Below are 18,497 nucleotides of genomic sequence, written 5' to 3' on the forward strand. Positions count from 1 at the left end.
CGGATCCTGAAGGAAAAAGGCATTCCGGATGAAGTCATCCCTACCCTGATCAAAGCCAGGAAGGATGTAACCGTGCAGCATTATCACCGTATTTGGCGTAAATATGTTGCGTGGTGCGAGGCCAGGAAGGCCCCTACAGAGGAATTTCAACTGGGTCGTTTCCTGCATTTCCTGCAAACAGGACTGTCTATGGGCCTAAAATTAGGGTCCATTAAGGTTCAAATTTCGGCCCTGTCGATCTTCTTCCAAAAAGAACTGGCTTCAGTTCCTGAAGTTCAGACGTTTGTCAAAGGGGTGCTGCATATACAGCCTCCTTTTGTGCCTCCAGTGGCACCTTGGGATCTCAATGTGATTTTGGGGTTCTTAAAATCACATTTGTTTGAACCACTCACCACTGTGGACTTAAAATATCTCACATGGAAAGTGGTAATGCTATTGGCCCTGGCTTCAGCCAGGCGCGTGTCAGAATTGGCGGCTTTATCCTATAAAAGCCCTTACCTAATTTTTCATACGGACAGGGCAGAATTGAGGACTCGTCCTCAGTTTCTCCCTAAGGTGGTTTCAGCGTTTCACCTGAATCAGCCTATTGTGGTACCTGCGGCTACTAGGGACTTGGAGGACTCCAAGTTGCTGGACGTAGTCAGGGCCCTGAAAATATACGTTTCCAGGACGGCTGGAGTCAGAAAATCTGACTCGTTGTTTATCCTGTATGCACCCAACAAGCTGGGTGCTCCTGCTTCTAAGCAGACTATTGCTCGTTGGATTTGTAGTACAATTCAGCTTGCACATTCTGTGGCAGGCTTGCCACAGCCAAAATCTGTAAAAGCCCATTCCACACGGAAAGTGGGCTCATCTTGGGCGGCCGCCCGCCCGAGGGGTCTCGGCTTTACAACTTTGCCGAGCAGCTACTTGGTCAGGGGCAAACACGTTTGCTAAATTCTACAAATTTGATACCCTGGCTGAGGAGGACCTGGAGTTCTCTCATTCGGTGCTGCAGAGTCATCCGCACTCTCCCGCCCGTTTGGGAGCTTTGGTATAATCCCCATGGTCCTTACGGAGTTCCCAGCATCCACTAGGACGTCAGAGAAAATAAGAATTTACTTACCGATAATTCTATTTCTCATAGTCCGTAGTGGATGCTGGGCGCCCATCCCAAGTGCGGATTATCTGCAATACTTGTACATAGTTATTGTTAACTAAATCGGGTTATTGTTGTAGTGAGCCATCTTTTCTAGAGGCTCCTCTGTTTATCATACTGTAAACTGGGTTCAGATCACAAGTTATACGGTGTGATTGGTGTGGCTGGTATGAGTCTTACCCGGGATTCAAAATCCTTCCTTATTGTGTACGCTCGTCCGGGCACAGTATCCTAACTGAGGCTTGGAGGAGGGTCATAGGGGGAGGAGCCAGTGCACACCAGGTAGTACTAAAGCTTTCTATTTGTGCCCAGTCTCCTGCGGAGCCGCTATTCCCCATGGTCCTTACGGAGTTCCCAGCATCCACTACGGACTATGAGAAATAGAATTATCGGTAAGTAAATTCTTATTTTTTGCAACCAGGACCGGCTCAAAGAGCCCGAGGCTGGATTATGCTTAGGAGGGGGGACCCCACGCAATTTTTTTCCGGGTTTTTTACCGTTTTTTGTACCGTCTGAAAAGTGGATTCAAAATCCGTCAATTGGTCCGTTTTTCGACAGGGGGACTGTCGAATCCGTTTTTTATTGAATATGTCGAATTCCGGCACCCGCCGGCTGGAATTCGACGGTCGAATTGTGTTGAATTTAAAAACGGGCGAAAAGGTGCCGCAATTCGCCCAGAATTGCATATACCCCTTTGTTGGATAAATCCGGTGGTTTGCATTGTTTATACTTTTTTTTTTGTATCCGTTTGTAAACTGCCAAATTTCTGACGGTTTTCCAGCAGCCTGAATGTAGTGAAGCTGATGGTTTGTAAACTGCCTAAAACTATTGATTCGACACAAATGTTGTTCTGTAAATTGTCTACCCAAGTTGTCTTACCTGAGCGCAATGTGATGCAGAAGTGCTTGCAGGAGAAGTACAAATGTCCCAAATCATGCAGGGCACAGATTTGGTCAAAGAGAGCGCTTTATTTATAAAAAATCTTCACATTACATTATTCTATCTATCTATCTATCTATCTATCTATCTATCTATCTATCTATCTATCTATCTATCTATCTATCTATCTATCTATCATTAGAATAGTAGCATAATATATCAAACTGCTTAATCTAATGTGGTTACCAATGATAATTAAAACATCCATTCCTTAACATTCAACTTGACATGATATCAGATGGATAGAAGGATGCACCTTAGATTAATCTGATATCATGACATGTTGAATGTTAAGGACTGGATGTTTTAATTATCATTGGTAACCACATTAGATTAAGTTTTTTGATCCTTTATGCTGCTATTCTGATCAATAGATACAATTTTCATGCAATGTGAAGATTTTTTATTAAATGCTTAAATACAGCGCTCTTTGGCTTGTTTTAGCTTATTTGTGTGTATATATCTTATTTTGGTACACCAGAGTATAGATTGGTAGCAGCTGTGAGCAATATTATAAGTGACCTTATATTATAGTCAATAATTTCGATTGATATATTTCTTTTGCATACATTGGTCAAATCTTGTATTAGTGGCTAGTTACACTGTTGTGTATACTTTTGAGTTGTATAAAAGTTGCATATTTGGTAATAGCATTGTTATTAAGAATGTTAAGCACCACTTACACTTTTAAAACCTTTTTTCTTGTTCTGGTTCAATGATCTCCACAGGGTTATCCTTGGGTATGCTGGTGGAGACAAGGGCTAGCACCAAACAGCTACGCTTGTGAGCCTCCCAGGATGCACTGGGCTCCTTTCCCCTCATACCCCACCCCCGTGCTCAGGCACTTCAGGTTTTTTTTCAGTGCCAGCAGGAGCTGGTCACCACTGAAAAGGGGCTGTAGCATGTAGCCGAAGCTCTTTGATTTTTAACTTTCTCTTTTATGAGCATTCAGTGCCTGGCAGTTCTAGGGACGCCAGCGCTTATGCTCCTACACCCCCTCCAGGCTGCGACACCACGAGTGGGTTGGTGATTTCGTCAGGACCCCTGGCTCAATTTTACTAGCACAGAAGACATAGGGGACACCCAAGAGACTGCACCGGACACAGGGTAACAGGTAAGGTGGGTTCTTGCTTGTGGGGCCCGCACACTGCTTATTCTTTATGCTTCCGGTCCCAGAAGACGGAGTGACGGTGCTCACATGCTCCCGGACTATTGAGTGCCCCCGCAACCGCACTAGACCACCCGGGCTTAATGTACACTGGCGCTGGGGACCTATTACAGGCCAGGAGAACCGATGGGGAAAGTCAGCGTAGGGGAGGTCAGCGCTGCCCCAGCGGCCCCCTCCCCCAGCCTAAGGCCATTGCGGTCTTTCAGCCCTGGGTTGCTCCTCCCTCATCCTCCTTCACAGAGACGCTGGCCAGTCATAGCTGAAAGCTCTGCAGGTCTCCAGTAGTGTTGGGCTGTGTCTCCCTGTATACCTCACCTCATCGCAGGTTGTATACAGTGCTGCATCCTACCAGCCTCCTCCACATGGCTGTGTAGTTGATAAATTGTATTTCTGCATTGTATGTGACTTATGCTAGTGCTGCTGTTTGAACTTTTTCTGTTTTCTACTTTGTATAGTATATTGCTGTCCCTGTAGTTTTCTTCAGTGACCTTTGAATACTGGTGTGTTTTGGGTTGTTTCTCTATCGTCCTAGTGGATGCTGGGGTTCCTGAAAGGACCATGGGGAATAGCGGCTCCGCAGGAGACAGGGCACAAAAAGTAAAGCTTTTCCGATCAGGTGGTGTGCACTGGCTCCTCCCCCTATGACCCTCCTCCAGACTCCAGTTAGATTTTTGTGCCCGGCCGAGAAGGGTGCAATCTAGGTGGCTCTCCTAAAGAGCTGCTTAGAGAAAGTTTAGCTAGGTTTTTTATGTTACAGTGATTCCTGCTGGCAACAGGATCACTGCAGCGAGGGACTGAGGGGAGAAGGAGTCAACTCACCTGCGTGCAGGATGGATTGGCTTCTTGGCTACTGGACATCAAGCTCCAGAGGGACGATCACAGGTACAGCCTGGATGGTCACCGGAGCCGCGCCGCCGGCCCCCTTGCAGATGCTGAAGACAGAAGAGGTCCAGAATCGGCGGCTGAAGACTCCTGCAGTCTTCTAAAGGTAGCGCACAGCACTGCAGCTGTGCGCCATTTTCCTCTCAGCACACTTCACACGGCAGTCACTGAGGGTGCAGGGCGCTGGGAGGGGGGCGCCCTGGGAGGCAAAATGAGTACCTATAAAGGCTAAAAATACCTCACATATAGCCCTAGAGGCTATATGGAGATATTTAACCCCTGCCTGATTTCTCAAAATAGCGGGAGACGAGCCCGCCGGAAAAGGGGCGGGGCCTATCTCCTCAGCACACGGCGCCATTTCCTCTCACAGCTCCGCTGGTCAGGACGGCTCCCAGGTCTCTCCCCTGCACTGCACTACAGAAACAGGGTAAAACAGAGAGGGGGGGCAAATTTATGGCGATATTTTTATATAACAAAGCAGCTATAGGGGAGCACTTATTATAAGGCTGTCCCTGATATATATATAGCGCTTTTGGTGTGTGCTGGCAAACTCTCCCTCTGTCTCCCCAAAGGGCTAGTGGGTCCTGTCTTCATTAGGAGCATTCCCTGTGTGTCTGCTGTGTGTCGGTACGTGTGTGTCGACATGTATGAGGACGATATTGGTGTGGAGGCGGAGCAATTGCCAAATATGGGGATGTCACCTCCTAGGGGGTCGACACCAGAATGGATGCCTTTATTTATGGAACTACGGGATAGTGTCAACACGCTAAAGCAGTCGTTTGACGACATGAGACGGCCGGACAATCAATTAGTGCCTGTCCAGGCGACTCAAACACCGTCAGGGGCTGTGAAACGCCCTTTGCCTCAGTCGGTCGACACAGACCCAGACACAGGCGATGACTCCAGTGGTGACGGTGACGAATCAACCGTATTTTCCAGTAGGGCCACACGTTATATGATTTTGGCAATGAAGGAGGCGTTACATTTAGCTGATACTACAGGTACCACTAAACAGGGTATTATGTGGGGTATGAAAAAACTACCTATAGTTTTTCCTGAATCAGAAGAACTAAATGACGTGTGTAATGAAGCGTGGGTTGCCCCTGATAAAAAGCTGATAATTTCAAAGAAATTATTGGCATTATACCCTTTCCCGCCAGAGGTTAGGGAGCGCTGGGAAACACCTCCTAGGGTGGACAAGGCGCTAACACGCTTATCTAAACAAGTGGCGTTACCCTCTCCTGAGACGGCCGCACTTAAAGATCCATCAGATAGGAGGATGGAAAATATCCAAAAAAGTATATACACACATGCAGGTGTTATACTACGACCAGCTGTAGCAACTGCCTGGATGGGCAGTGCGGGGGTAGTTTGGTCAGAATCCCTGATTGAAAATATTGATACCCTGGACAGGGACAATATTTTACTGTCGTTAGAACAAATAAAGGATGCATTTCTTTATATGCGTGATGCACAGAGGGATATATGCACACTGGCATCACGGGTAAGTGCTATGTCCATTTCGGCCAGAAGAGCTTTATGGACGCGACAGTGGACAGGCGATGCGGATTCAAAACGGCATATGGAAGTTTTGCCGTATAAGGGGGAGGAGTTATTTGGAGTCGGTCTATCAGATTTGGTGGCCACGGCTACAGCCGGGAAATCCACCTTTCTACCTCAAGTCACTCCCCAACAGAAAAAGGCACCGACTTTTCAACCGCAGCCCTTTCGTTCCTTTAAAAATAAGAGAGCAAAGGGCTATTCATATTTGCCACGAGGCAAAGGTCGAGGGAAGAGACAGCAACACGCAGCTCCTTCCCAGGATCAGAAGCCCTCCCCGGCTTCTACAAAAGCCTCAGCATGACGCTGGGGCTTCTCAAGCGGACTCGGGGACGGTGGGCGGTCGTCTCAAAAATTACAGCGCGCAGTGGGCTCACTCGCAAGTAGATCCCTGGATCCTGCAGATAATATCTCAGGGATACAGGTTGGAATTAGAGACAGATCCACCTCGCCGTTTCCTGAGGTCTGCTTTACCAACGTCCCCCTCCGAAAGGGAGACGGTGTTGGAAGCCATTCACAAGCTGTACTCTCAGCAGGTGATAGTCAAGGTACCTCTTCTGCAACAAGGGAAGGGGTATTATTCCACTCTTTTTGTGGTACCGAAGCCGGATGGCTCGGTAAGGCCTATTCTAAATCTGAAGTCCTTGAACCTGTACATAAAGAAGTTCAAGTTCAAAATGGAGTCACTCAGAGCAGTGATAGCGAACCTGGAAGAGGGGGACTTTATGGTATCCTTGGACATCAAGGATGCGTATCTCCACGTTCCAATTTACCCCTCACACCAGGGGTACCTCAGGTTCGTTGTACAAAACTGTCACTATCAGTTTCAGACGCTGCCGTTCGGATTGTCCACGGCACCTCGGATCTTTACAAAGGTAATGGCCGAGATGATGATTCTTCTTCGAAGAAAAGGCGTATTAATTATCCCATACTTGGACGATCTCCTAATAAGGGCGAGGTCCAGAGAACAGCTAGAGATGGGATTAGCACTGTCTCAAGAAGTGCTAAAACAGCACGGGTGGATTCTGAATATTCCAAAATCCCAGTTAATGCCGACAACTCGTCTGCTGTTCCTAGGGATGATTCTGGACACGGTTCAGAAAAAGGTTTTTCTCCCGGAGGAAAAAGCCAAGGAGTTATCCGAGCTTGTCAGGAACCTCCTAAAACCAGGAAAGGTGTCTGTACATCAATGCACAAGAGTCCTGGGAAAAATGGTGGCTTCTTACGAAGCGATTCCATTCGGCAGATTCCACGCAAGAATTTTCCAAAGGGATCTGTTGGACAAATGGTCAGGGTCGCATCTTCAGATGCACCTACGGATAACCCTGTCTCCAAGGACAAGGGTGTCTCTTCTGTGGTGGTTGCAGAGTGCTCATCTATTGGAGGGCCGCAGATTCGGCATACAGGATTGGATCCTGGTGACCACGGACGCCAGCCTGAGAGGCTGGGGAGCAGTCACACAAGGAAGAAACTTCCAGGGAGTATGGACGAGCCTGGAAACGTCTCTTCACATAAACATTCTGGAACTAAGAGCAATATACAATGCTCTAAACCAGGCAGAACCTCTGCTTCAGGGAAAACCGGTATTGATCCAGTCGGACAACATCACGGCAGTCGCCCATGTGAACAGACAGGGCGGCACAAGAAGCAGGAGGGCAATGGCAGAAGCTGCAAGGATTCTTCGCTGGGCAGAGAATCATGTGATAGCACTGTCAGCAGTGTTCATCCCGGGAGTGGACAACTGGGAAGCAGACTTCCTCAGCAGACACGATCTTCACCCGGGAGAGTGGGGACTTCATCCAGAAGTCTTCCACATGCTGGTAACCCGTTGGGAAAGACCAATGGTGGACATGATGGCGTCTCGCCTCAACAAAAAACTGGACAGGTATTGCGCCAGGTCAAGAGATCCGCAGGCAATAGCTGTGGACGCGCTGGTAACGCCTTGGGTGTACCAGTCGGTGTATGTGTTTCCTCCTCTGCCTCTCATACCAAAAGTATTGAGAATTATACGGCAAAGAGGCGTAAGAACGATACTAGTGGTTCCGGATTGGCCAAGGAGGACTTGGTACCCGGAACTTCAAGAGATGATCACGGAAGATCCGTGGCCTCTACCTCTAAGGAGGGACTTGCTTCAGCAGGGTCCCTGTCTGTTTCAAGACTTACCGCGGCTGCGTTTGACGGCATGGCGGTTGAACGCCGGATCCTAAAGGAAAGAGGCATGCCGGAAGAAGTCATTCCTACTTTGATTAAAGCAAGGAAGGAAGTAACCGTGCAACATTATCACCGAATTTGGCGAAAATATGTTGCGTGGTGCGAAGATCGGAGTGCTCCGACGGAGGAATTTCAACTGGGTCGATTCCTACATTTCCTGCAATCAGGATTGTCAATGGGTCTCAAATTGGGATCTATTAAGGTTCAAATTTCGGCCCTGTCGATTTTCTTTCAAAAAGAATTGGCTTCAGTCCCTGAAGTCCAGACCTTTGTTAAGGGAGTGCTGCATATACAGCCTCCTGTGGTGCCTCCAGTGGCACCGTGGGATCTAAATGTGGTTTTGGACTTCCTAAAATCTCATTGGTTTGAACCACTAAAAAAAAAGGTGGATTTGAAATATCTCACATGGAAAGTGACCATGCTTCTAGCCCTGGCTTCTGCCAGGAGAGTGTCAGAATTGGCAGCTTTATCTTACAAAAGCCCATATCTGATTTTCCATTCGGACAGGGCAGAACTGCGGACTCGTCCGCATTTTCTCCCTAAGGTGGTGTCAGCATTTCATCTGAACCAGCCTATTGTAGTGCCTGCGGCTACAAGTGACTTGGAGGACTCCAAGTTACTGGACGTTGTCAGAGCATTAAAAATATATATTGCAAGGACAGCTGGAGTCAGAAAATCTGACTCGTTGTTTATATTGTATGCACCCAACAAGATGGGTGCTCCTGCGTCTAAGCAGACGATTGCTCGTTGGATCTGTAGCACAATCCAACTTGCACATTCTGTGGCAGGCTTGCCACAGCCTAAATCTGTAAAGGCCCACTCCACAAGGAAGGTGGGCTCATCTTGGGCGGCTGCCCGAGGGGTCTCGGCATTACAACTTTGCCGAGCAGCTACGTGGTCAGGGGAGAACACGTTTGTAAAATTTTACAAATTTGATACTCTGGCTAAGGAGGACCTGGAGTTCTCTCATTCGGTGCTGCAGAGTCATCCGCACTCTCCCGCCCGTTTGGGAGCTTTGGTATAATCCCCATGGTCCTTTCAGGAACCCCAGCATCCACTAGGACGATAGAGAAAATAAGATTTTACTTACCGATAAATCTATTTCTCGGAGTCCGTAGTGGATGCTGGGCGCCCATCCCAAGTGCGGATTATCTGCATAAGTTGTACATAGTTATTGTTAACTAATTCGGGTTATTGTTGAAGGAAGCCATCTTTCAGAGGCTCCGCTGTTATCATACTGTTAACTGGGTTTAGATCACAAGTTGTACGGTGTGATTGGTGTGGCTGGTATGAGTCTTACCCGGGATTCAAAATCCTCCCTTATTGTGTACGCTCGTCCGGGCACAGTACCTAACTGGAGTCTGGAGGAGGGTCATAGGGGGAGGAGCCAGTGCACACCACCTGATCGGAAAAGCTTTACTTTTTGTGCCCTGTCTCCTGCGGAGCCGCTATTCCCCATGGTCCTTTCAGGAACCCCAGCATCCACTACGGACTCCGAGAAATAGATTTATCGGTAAGTAAAATCTTATTTTTTGTAAGGGGTAATTTTTACATACTGCTCCAGTTACCTAGACATTACCATAATGTGTGTGTGTGTGTGTATATATACACTTCTCACAGTCCTGTCTAGCAAAAGCAAGGTAAGCAGACTGGTGCTCTTACTTTGGTAGCTTGTAGTACCTGTAGCATAGAGGTTTTACCTCAGGATTTATCACAAGATGGTCAGTGCACAGCTTGTCTCATGCCTCTACCACAGCCACAACAGTCCCCCATGGCTCCCCCTATGGGATTCCAGCAGCCAATACAGCCTGTTTGTCAGGCAATTGCAGCCCCACCCACCCCTCCTCCATGGTTGGACTCATTCTCTAGCTTGGTGCAGAGTTTGGCTGCTTCCTATGCTGCATTTCAGCATTTAGTACAGGGTCAAGTGACACTTCCAGCACCTATTGCAACTAAATGTGTTGTGCCTTCCTCGCAGTCTATGCCGCTATCTGATTTGGAAGAATCATCTGCTTCTGCAGATCAGGCAGAGATTTCTGATGCAGGGGACAAGGAGGTAAATCCCAAATTTCATGTGGCTGCATTGATTAGGGCAGTTAAATATTCACTTCAGTTAGAAGATGCTGAACCAACCCCTCTGTCTAAGGATCCTCTGTGCAAGCTGCAGAAGTTAGTGTTAGAGGAGTTTCCTCCCTGAAACTAGGAATGAGGCTTGGAAAACTCCGAAGAAATTTATGGTTCCTAAAAGGCTCAGCTCCTTTTACCCGTTACCTGAAACTGCTTGTGCAAAATGGGAAACCCCACCTCTGGTGGATACTCATTTGACACATCTTCATGTTCCATCTTACTTATCCCGACCGCGTCCACTCTTAAGGAACTTATGGATAGACAACGGGATACGTGTCTTAAATATTTACCCCCTTACAGGAGCCACAGCCAGACTGATTATGGCAACAGCCTGGGTGGGTAAAGCCATAGAAACTTGGGCTGACAACCTTGAACAGAATTTCACGTAATTTGTCCCTTATTGCCGATATCAGAGATGCAACCTATTACATTGGTGTAGCTGCTTTGGATTCCATTACTTCCGCTGTTTCCATTGCTGCATGCCGCATAGTGTGGTAACGTTTATGGAAGGCGGATTCAGACGCCAAGAAGGCCCTGGAAGCTCTGCCATACACAGGCGATTTTCTGTTTGAACCGGAACTGGACAAAATTATCGAGAAACTGGCAACCTGCAAGACAGCTTACCTACCTTTGGCTTCTTCAGTGCGGCCTAAGACGTCATCATTTCAGTCCTTTCATCCACAGGGCAAGAGACCTTTCCATGTCTATCTTAGACTGCCAATACCTGCAAACCTAAACGAGCCTGGGCGACTAGACGTCCAACTACCAAGCCAGAGAATAAACCCTCCGCCTGACGGGCTGGGCCTCCCCCTGGGGAACCCCAGGGTGCGAGACCGTCTTCTTCAGAACGCCCACACAGATCACGACAGACGCCTGGGTCCAAGAAGTGGTCTCTCATAGATACGTGCTCTCCTTCCTGAGGTGCCCACGTAACCCCCAGACAATACTTTCCTGCCACTCAACTGACAGATCCTGTAAAAGCTCTGGCACTCAAGGGTGTAGTTCACTCCTTACGACAGTCTGGTGTCATTTTCTCTTCCCTATTGTCTCAACAGGGCGAGGGGTTCTATTGCACACTCTTTTTAGTTCAGAAACCAGATGGATCCTATTGTCCCATTCTAAATTTAAAGTTGATGAACAAATACCTCCAGGTTCCCAAGTTTCGCATGGAAACCCTACGCTCCATTGTTCTGGCTATGCAACCTGGGGATTATATAGTCTCCCTGGATATCCAGGAATGTTACATACATGTACCTGTAGCACCCTGTCATCAGCAAGATCTCTGATTTACTGTCCTATGTCAGCATTTTCAGTTCCAGGTACTACTGTTCGTACTGTCCACAGCTCCCAGGGTGTTCACCAAGCTCATGGCGGTGATGGCAGTCCACCTCCAGCGACAGGGAATTCGAATACTACAGATGGAGCCGCAGTCATCTAGTGCGGCTCCATCGCATATGAGAGCTCCCGACGTGACTAGGTGATTTGTCCACCTAGTCACTAGTGCTCCCTCTAGAAAATGTAGATGGCAGTGCACCGGACAGTGGGGGCACGTGTGTGCGGGCGTGACCATGCAAATCAGGGGGCGTGGTCATTAAACATCATTTAAGTGGGCGGTGTGGCCCGCAGACGTTGTTACAGGGGGCGTGGGCGGCGTCACTGTTGGTGGCGTGCCGTGCTGGGCTTCCCCCAAGCGCTCTCCCACAGCGTGAATGGATGCCGTGCGCATGCACACGGCATCTTTACACGCTGGGAGGGCAGGAAGCGGGCGGCTGTTTTAGCAGGACGCCACAGAAAGGGCAGGGCGGATTTTGCCCTTAAAAAAAATCGGGCAGGGGGCGCGGCGCCCTGCTAAAACAGCCTAGCGTGAACACTAGTCACGCCGGGAGCGCACAGAGATGCTCCCATTGTAGTGAATGGAGCGCGTCACAGATACTGTGGTAGGTGCGTCCAAGCACAGTCAGAGCCACGATTAGCGTGGCTCCAGTTGTACCTTTACCTAGAGGACGTCCTACTTCTGGCCCAATCCCAGGAGGTACTGTACCGTCTCTTACAAGTGACAATGTCATTCCTGCAGAATCACGGGTAGCTGATCAAATGAGCCAAATCCTCGCTCATCCCATCTCAAAGGATGCTTCACTTCGGTGCACTACTGAACACCCAAGTACAATCTATCTTCCTTCCTCAGGACAAAGTGGCAGCAGTACAGTTGCGTATCCGTGATCTACTTCAGCAACGGGTCTCAATCTATTCGACAATGCAGACCAACAATTATGCAAGGCTGCTACGTGGTCTTCTGCCCACACATTTCTTAAGTTCTATGCCTTTGCTATGTTTGCCTCTCAGGATACAACCTTGGGCTGCAATGTCCTCCTTTCAGCTTAGGAGCGTTACCTCCCTATTACAAGTGCTTTGGGACATCCCAAGGTTAACCCTGTGGAGACCATGGACCCTGAAGAAGAAAAGAAAGAGTTATAATAAAACTTACGTTTTTCTTGGAGGTCCATGGGAAACACAAGGCACCCACCTTAACGGACCTAGCTTCAATTTATTGCCTGTACGGTCACCAGTTTCCTTCTCTTTTCTATGAGAATGTGATTTCCTGTGTGTACCATTCTTCCTTCTTTCCTCTCTTCAGCTCTTGCTTTGAGCTTGTTAACTAAACTGCAGTGCCTGAGCATCGGGGCGGGATATGAGGGGAGAGGAGCCCAGTGCATCCTGAGAGGCTCACAAGCTTAGCTGTTCGGTTCCAGTACTGGTCTCCACCAGCATACCCAATGTTAACCCTGTGGATCCCATGGACCTTGAAGAAAGAGTTAACGAAGGTAAGTTTTACCATAACTTTCTTATTTGTACCATTGAACAAATAATTGGCTTAATAGCATTCTATTACCTGAAAGATGTTTTACCAGTGACCATAGTAGCATGTATTTTTAAAATCCACTAAACTATGTTCTTTTTTTCTCCATAGGAGGAAGAAGCTCTGCAATATGCAGTCATTCCGAGAGCAAAGTAACTACCACGGTAATCAGCAAACCTATCCACCAGAAGCTCACGGGACCTCGAGGATGGAAGAGTACAGTCCCCGACAGCAGGCTCAGATATTTCAAAGCAGCTATGGAGGACGTAGAGGAGGGACCGTCACTCCTACTGCAATGACTCCTTCGGAGAATTCCAGCCTGCAGAGTTATCAAGCTTATCGAAAAGAAGCTGGTGATTTTTATTATCTTGGGAATAAAGAAGGGAGCCCATCTGGGGGCCAAACACCACAGCGCCGACTGCCGGGACCAGTACAGAGTTATGGAACTCCTCAAGGAAATACTAGTAGTAGCAGCACAGGTTTCAGCAGTCCCTACGGGAGGGAGGGCCACCACAGCCAGTTTGCAGGCCAGCATTCTGCAGCAGCCAGTCTGTCTCAATACTCACAGGATTTTCCAGGGTCCTTTTCCCCTGGTGGTGGCCAGTATTCATCTCATGTTCCTAGTCAACAGTTGAGACAACAACTTTACCAGTCACATCAGCCCCTTCCTCAGTCTGGCAACACACCTGCATCCACAGGATCTTCACATCTGCAGCAAATGCAGCGTTCTGCTTCACTCAATTCTGCTGGATATCCACTACGAGTAGGACAGTTTGCACAACATTATCAATCTTCTGCAGGGTCAACCTCTAGTTCCTTTCCTCATCAGAGGTTTGGGCAATCTGGAACAAGCTATGAGGGCTATAGCCCTGGAGGTTCTCGTTCTCCATATGAGAGTCATATGTCAGGATCATCCTTTGGAGCACAACAAGCATATAGCAGTTATGCCAGCCAGCACTTAAAAAACTTTGATGCAGCTAAAATGCCACAAAGTGCAGGTCAGGGACAACAGCAGCAGCAGCAGCAGCAGCAACAGACTCCTTCTCATGTAATGCAGTACTCAAACTCCTCTAAATTACTACCCCAAAATCAGACTGGACAGTACAACCAATCTGAAGTCCCTGTACGATCACCTATGCAGTTCCAGCAAAACTTTAGCCCCATCTCCAACCCATCTCCAGCTGCTTCTGTAGTACAGTCCCCTAGCTGTAGCTCCACACCTTCACCTCTGATGACTAGTGGTGAAAACCTTCAGTGTGGACAAGGAAATGTACCTGTACCATCCAGAAACCGTATATTGCCGATGATGCCACAACTTAGTCCAAACACACATGTTGCTAGTTTTAAAGGTTTTAGTGCAGAAGGTCCACAAGAGAAACGTTTGACAGATCCGGGTTTGAGCAGCCTTAGTGCACTAAGTAGCCAAGTAGCCAACTTGCCTAATACAGTTCAACACATGCTGCTTTCTGATGCTTTGGCACCTCACAAGAAAGGTGGCAAACGGACTTCTAGAAAAACTGACAGTTGTGCCAATTCAGAGACTTCATCTCAAGCTGAAGAGCAACTAAAATCTCCAATGGCAGAATCATTAGATGGTAGCTGTTCTAGCAGTTTGGGAGATCCAGGTGAAAGAGTAAGACAACTAAGTGGCCAGAGCTCCAGTTCCGAAGCAGGCATAAAGGGACTACCCTCAGAAAAACCACTTTCACCTACCCACGTGTGGCAAAATGATCCTATAGGGAAGACTGCGATTCAAGAACTAGATACAGTGCCAGAGCCAGCAGATACCTTTTATGAAATTCCTAAAACAAGTGAAAAATCTGTTGGTGTGATAGTTTCAATGGAAACTGTGGCAAACCGGTCAGAAGTAGTAGTTGATGAGGTTTCAACACCAGTTAATAAAGAAATTGAGCCAGCACCAAAACCTGAATTGCCTCAAATGGCTACCGAGGAAAGTTCTAAAGATTGTTCTAACAGCCAGAATGGGGAACCTAATACTGCTGATATAGTGTCTACCACAACAACTAGTATACCCCAAGTAGATTCTCCTAAATCTCCTGTTGGCACTGGAATTGCCTTTAAGGAGGAGCCAACTACTCTCCGAAATCCGACCAATATATCACAACAGCCTAAAAATTCAGATATAGGGAATTTTGGGGGGCAGAGTGATCGTAAGTCTGCAAGAAGTGACAAGTATCCAAGCCTTTTGCAGGAGGTCCTGCAAGGGCACCATCGGCAAGAAAGAAGATATGCTAGAAGCACACAGGACTCTACAGCTGTTATTGGAAGTCCTGAACTACCATTGAGGCCCAACATTCTCATGAACCAGGCAAATGATCAATCTAATCGCAGCATCCTTGAGAAAAGTTTAGCACCTCATTTAGATTCCCCACATTGGGGTCAGTGGGATAGAAAATCCATTTTAGAAATGAAGCAGATAAATTTGACAGATTATCCTGTAAACCGGAAATTTGAGGCTGAACCACCAACCTCTTGCCATGAACAAAGTAGTGGGCCTTCTGAAAGAAGGTCTGTTATTTGTGACATCTCCCCACTAAGGCAACTTGTGCGTGAACCCTTGAGCTCTCCGCATGTTACTGGACAAGAAAGACCACCAGATAGCAGAGCAGGACAGTCTGTTATACTACCGAGTGGTATGTTGTCAGTGGAAAAATCAAATAGTCAAGGTGGAGTGGCCAAAGGGGAAGATATTGATTCTCCGAAGGTGCAAAGAAAGATAACAGGAGAACATTGTATGTCATACAACACCAAAGACTCTGCTAGGGGCAATGCAAGTCCAAGATCCATTACATATGACCCCATCCAGGACTATAGTTCACATAGCAGCCGTGCATCAAATCCCAAAAGGGGTACTGGGAGGTTGGCAACTCGAGGGAGGCCACCTGCACAATCTCAAGAGCTTAGTGAGAAGTTGAAGATGTCTCCAGGAAGAAGTCGAGGTCCAACAGATGCCCATCATTTGAATCCGGCAATGAGTCTTTCAGAACGAGCAAGTAGAGAAGCTTTGTACTCTGCTTTTTTTCAGAATACTGATAGTTCTAGTCTAGGTTACCATTCAAATTCCAGATCAAGTTCTTATGGGGAGCCTCATCCTGCATTTACTTCTCTACATTACAAAAGACAGCTTTACCAACAAGAGGAATATAAAGAATGGCTGGGAAGCTCTGCTCAAGCTATACTCTCGGCCTCGCAACATCTTCAGGAAATACAGCGGAAAAGCCCAAGGCAGGAACCATTTCATGTTCGCAGTCCAGGTAGGAATGAAAATGAGGGAGTAGGATATAGCCAACAAAGTTCATATCAGGAGTCTACCAACATAGACTATAGCCGCCAACTGCGTATGGGTGAAGGAAACCCTAATGTAACAACTATTGAGTTGAAACGAAACAGTCAAAAGACTCCTCCAGTAGAATCCTCAAGTTGGCACTTGGGACGTCAGTCTTCTCCAGTAAAGAAAGTTGGGTCTCCAATAGGTAAAAATCAGAAGCCATTTAGCCCCATAAGGGAACCTGAAACACATGGAGCCAGGCAAAGGGAGTCAGTTGAGCTCCCTAAACTTGGGTGCAGTGCACATCGATCATCTGGACCCGAGGAAGTCTCACACCACAACCCATTAATTATGAGAAGAAGAGTACGTTCTTTCATTTCCCCTATCCCTAGCAAGAGGCAGTTGCTTGATGACAAAGGGCGGCCACCTACTACTACTACCCCAAAAGATGGTTCTGATAAATCACCTGCATTACAAGTACTGCCATCAAGGGGCACCGATAGCGAATTTTTATCCATGACAGAAGAGTCATCTAAATCTTGTACTGAGCAGAGGAGCCCCCCTGCAGTATCACTTTCAAGTCCAACAAAAACAAAAATTCTCCCTCCCCGCAAAGGAAGGGGCCTCAAGCTGGAAGCTATAGTGCAGAAAATTACATCTCCCAATGTGCGTCGTTCTACCGCTCCAAGCAGTTCAGAAAGTCCTGTTGAACCAGTAACACTTGATGACATCTTATCTCTCAAGGGCAAAGGCCCAGAAAGTGGTAATGGATTCAAGCAAGAGTCCAGAGAAATAATAGTCGATGTTGTACCAGATATTTCTAGCAATGAGGAGAAAAAAAGGGTGGGACTTTCACCAAAACCCTTTAATGCCTGGACTATACATGATGACAAACCAATTAAAGAGGAAATTGATGAACAGTCTATGGAAATCAAAGATTTTTCACAGTCTGGACATATAATGCAACAAACATCTAATCATTTTATTGAAGGAAGGGGAAACTCTCCAGCTTTGGAATCAAAATGTCCCTTGCCTCAGGTTCAACCAAGTGAAGTGGCTGACAAGGATAAGCCAATTACCCCCAAACAAGAGATAATACCTCCAAAAGGCTACTTTCCATCGGGGAAAAAGAAAGGTCGGCCCATTGGTAGCATCAATAAGCAGAAAAAACAACTGCAACAAGAGCTTAAGCAGCAACAGTTTCAACAGCAGCAACAAGGGCAAGAGCAACAGCAGCTTCAAGAACCGGTTACAGTAGGTTTCACATCTCTTCCTTCACCACCACCATTACCACCACCACCACCACCTCCTCCTCCTCCACCTCCTCTTTCTCCTTCACTTCCTCCACCACCACAAACACAGTCTGTGCCGGAGGAGGGATTAGAGTCTGAACCTAAACCAAAAAGGAGGAGAGAGAGGAGGAAACAAGCTGGAACAGCGAGAAGAAGACGGGGTAAGCAAGCAGCTCCTATAGTTGTCCCAATAGAGCCAGAGATCAAATTAAAGTATGCTAGCCAAACCATAGAAAAAACGGAGACTAAACCCAAATCCTTTTTTCCCTATATTCATGTGGAAAATAAGGAGGAATTAGGCTTGTCCTGTGTTATAATCAATGCTGAAGAGGAAGAGCAACGCTGGAAAAACCTAACATCTGTACAAAAGGGTCAAAGTACCACATCTCCACAGCCGACTGAGAGCAAAGCTCTTCCAGTCTCCAGCTTCATGGTACAGGGGCCAGCTGTAACGGAGTCTGCATTAATGGGACACCTTGTCTGTTGTTTTTGTGGCAAATGGGCCAATTACAAGAATCTTGGAGATTTATTTGGTCCTTTTTACACCCAGGAATACGCGTCTACGCTATCTAAAAACCCACCACCGAAAAAATCATCAGAAACTCCCAAAAAAGTGAAAGTTCGACACAAAGATGCAGTAGATGGTTCCAAGACAGACACTGATGAAGAAGAGGAGGAGGAAGTGGAGCCTCAGCAAGCCAGGGAACAGCGCAGCCTGTCTGCACACCCCCGTTACAAACGTCGGAACCGTTCAGGAGACTGTGTCTCTTCTAGACATGCTGTACCCTCACGTAGAAAGACCACTGACCCTTGTGAACTGTCAGTGGACTCTAGTGGACAATTCACTGCAGATGTAATACCTGACCAAGGGTTTCAGATCCCTCAACTACCTCTCGACAGCAATGAATTCTGGATTCATGAGGGGTGTGTCCTTTGGGCCAACGGTGTCTACCTTGTTTGTGGCCGGTTGTATGGTTTGCAGGAGGCTTTTGACATTGCCAGAGAGATGGTAAGTTATTTTAAATAATATATTG

At 47.3% G+C, this 18,497-nt stretch overlaps 1 protein-coding gene across 6 annotated transcripts in view; it reads left to right on the forward strand.

Moving 5' to 3' along the window:
• The window catches only part of LOC134958057 (transcription factor 20-like), a 325,652-nt gene that overhangs the window by 173,415 nt on the left and 133,740 nt on the right, over nucleotides 1-18,497 (forward strand). For all 6 annotated transcript variants that reach the window (XM_063940406.1, XM_063940402.1, XM_063940403.1 and 3 more), the window contains one exon: nucleotides 12,994-18,472. In XM_063940406.1, coding sequence (XP_063796476.1) covers nucleotides 13,013-18,472 — 5,460 coding nt within the window. In that variant the 5' untranslated portion in view covers nucleotides 12,994-13,012. The remainder of the gene's footprint in view (nucleotides 1-12,993; nucleotides 18,473-18,497) is intronic.

The sequence above is a fragment of the Pseudophryne corroboree genome, chromosome 9 (genome assembly GCF_028390025.1).
Source record: "Pseudophryne corroboree isolate aPseCor3 chromosome 9, aPseCor3.hap2, whole genome shotgun sequence".
Classification (NCBI taxonomy): Eukaryota; Metazoa; Chordata; class Amphibia; order Anura; family Myobatrachidae; genus Pseudophryne; species Pseudophryne corroboree.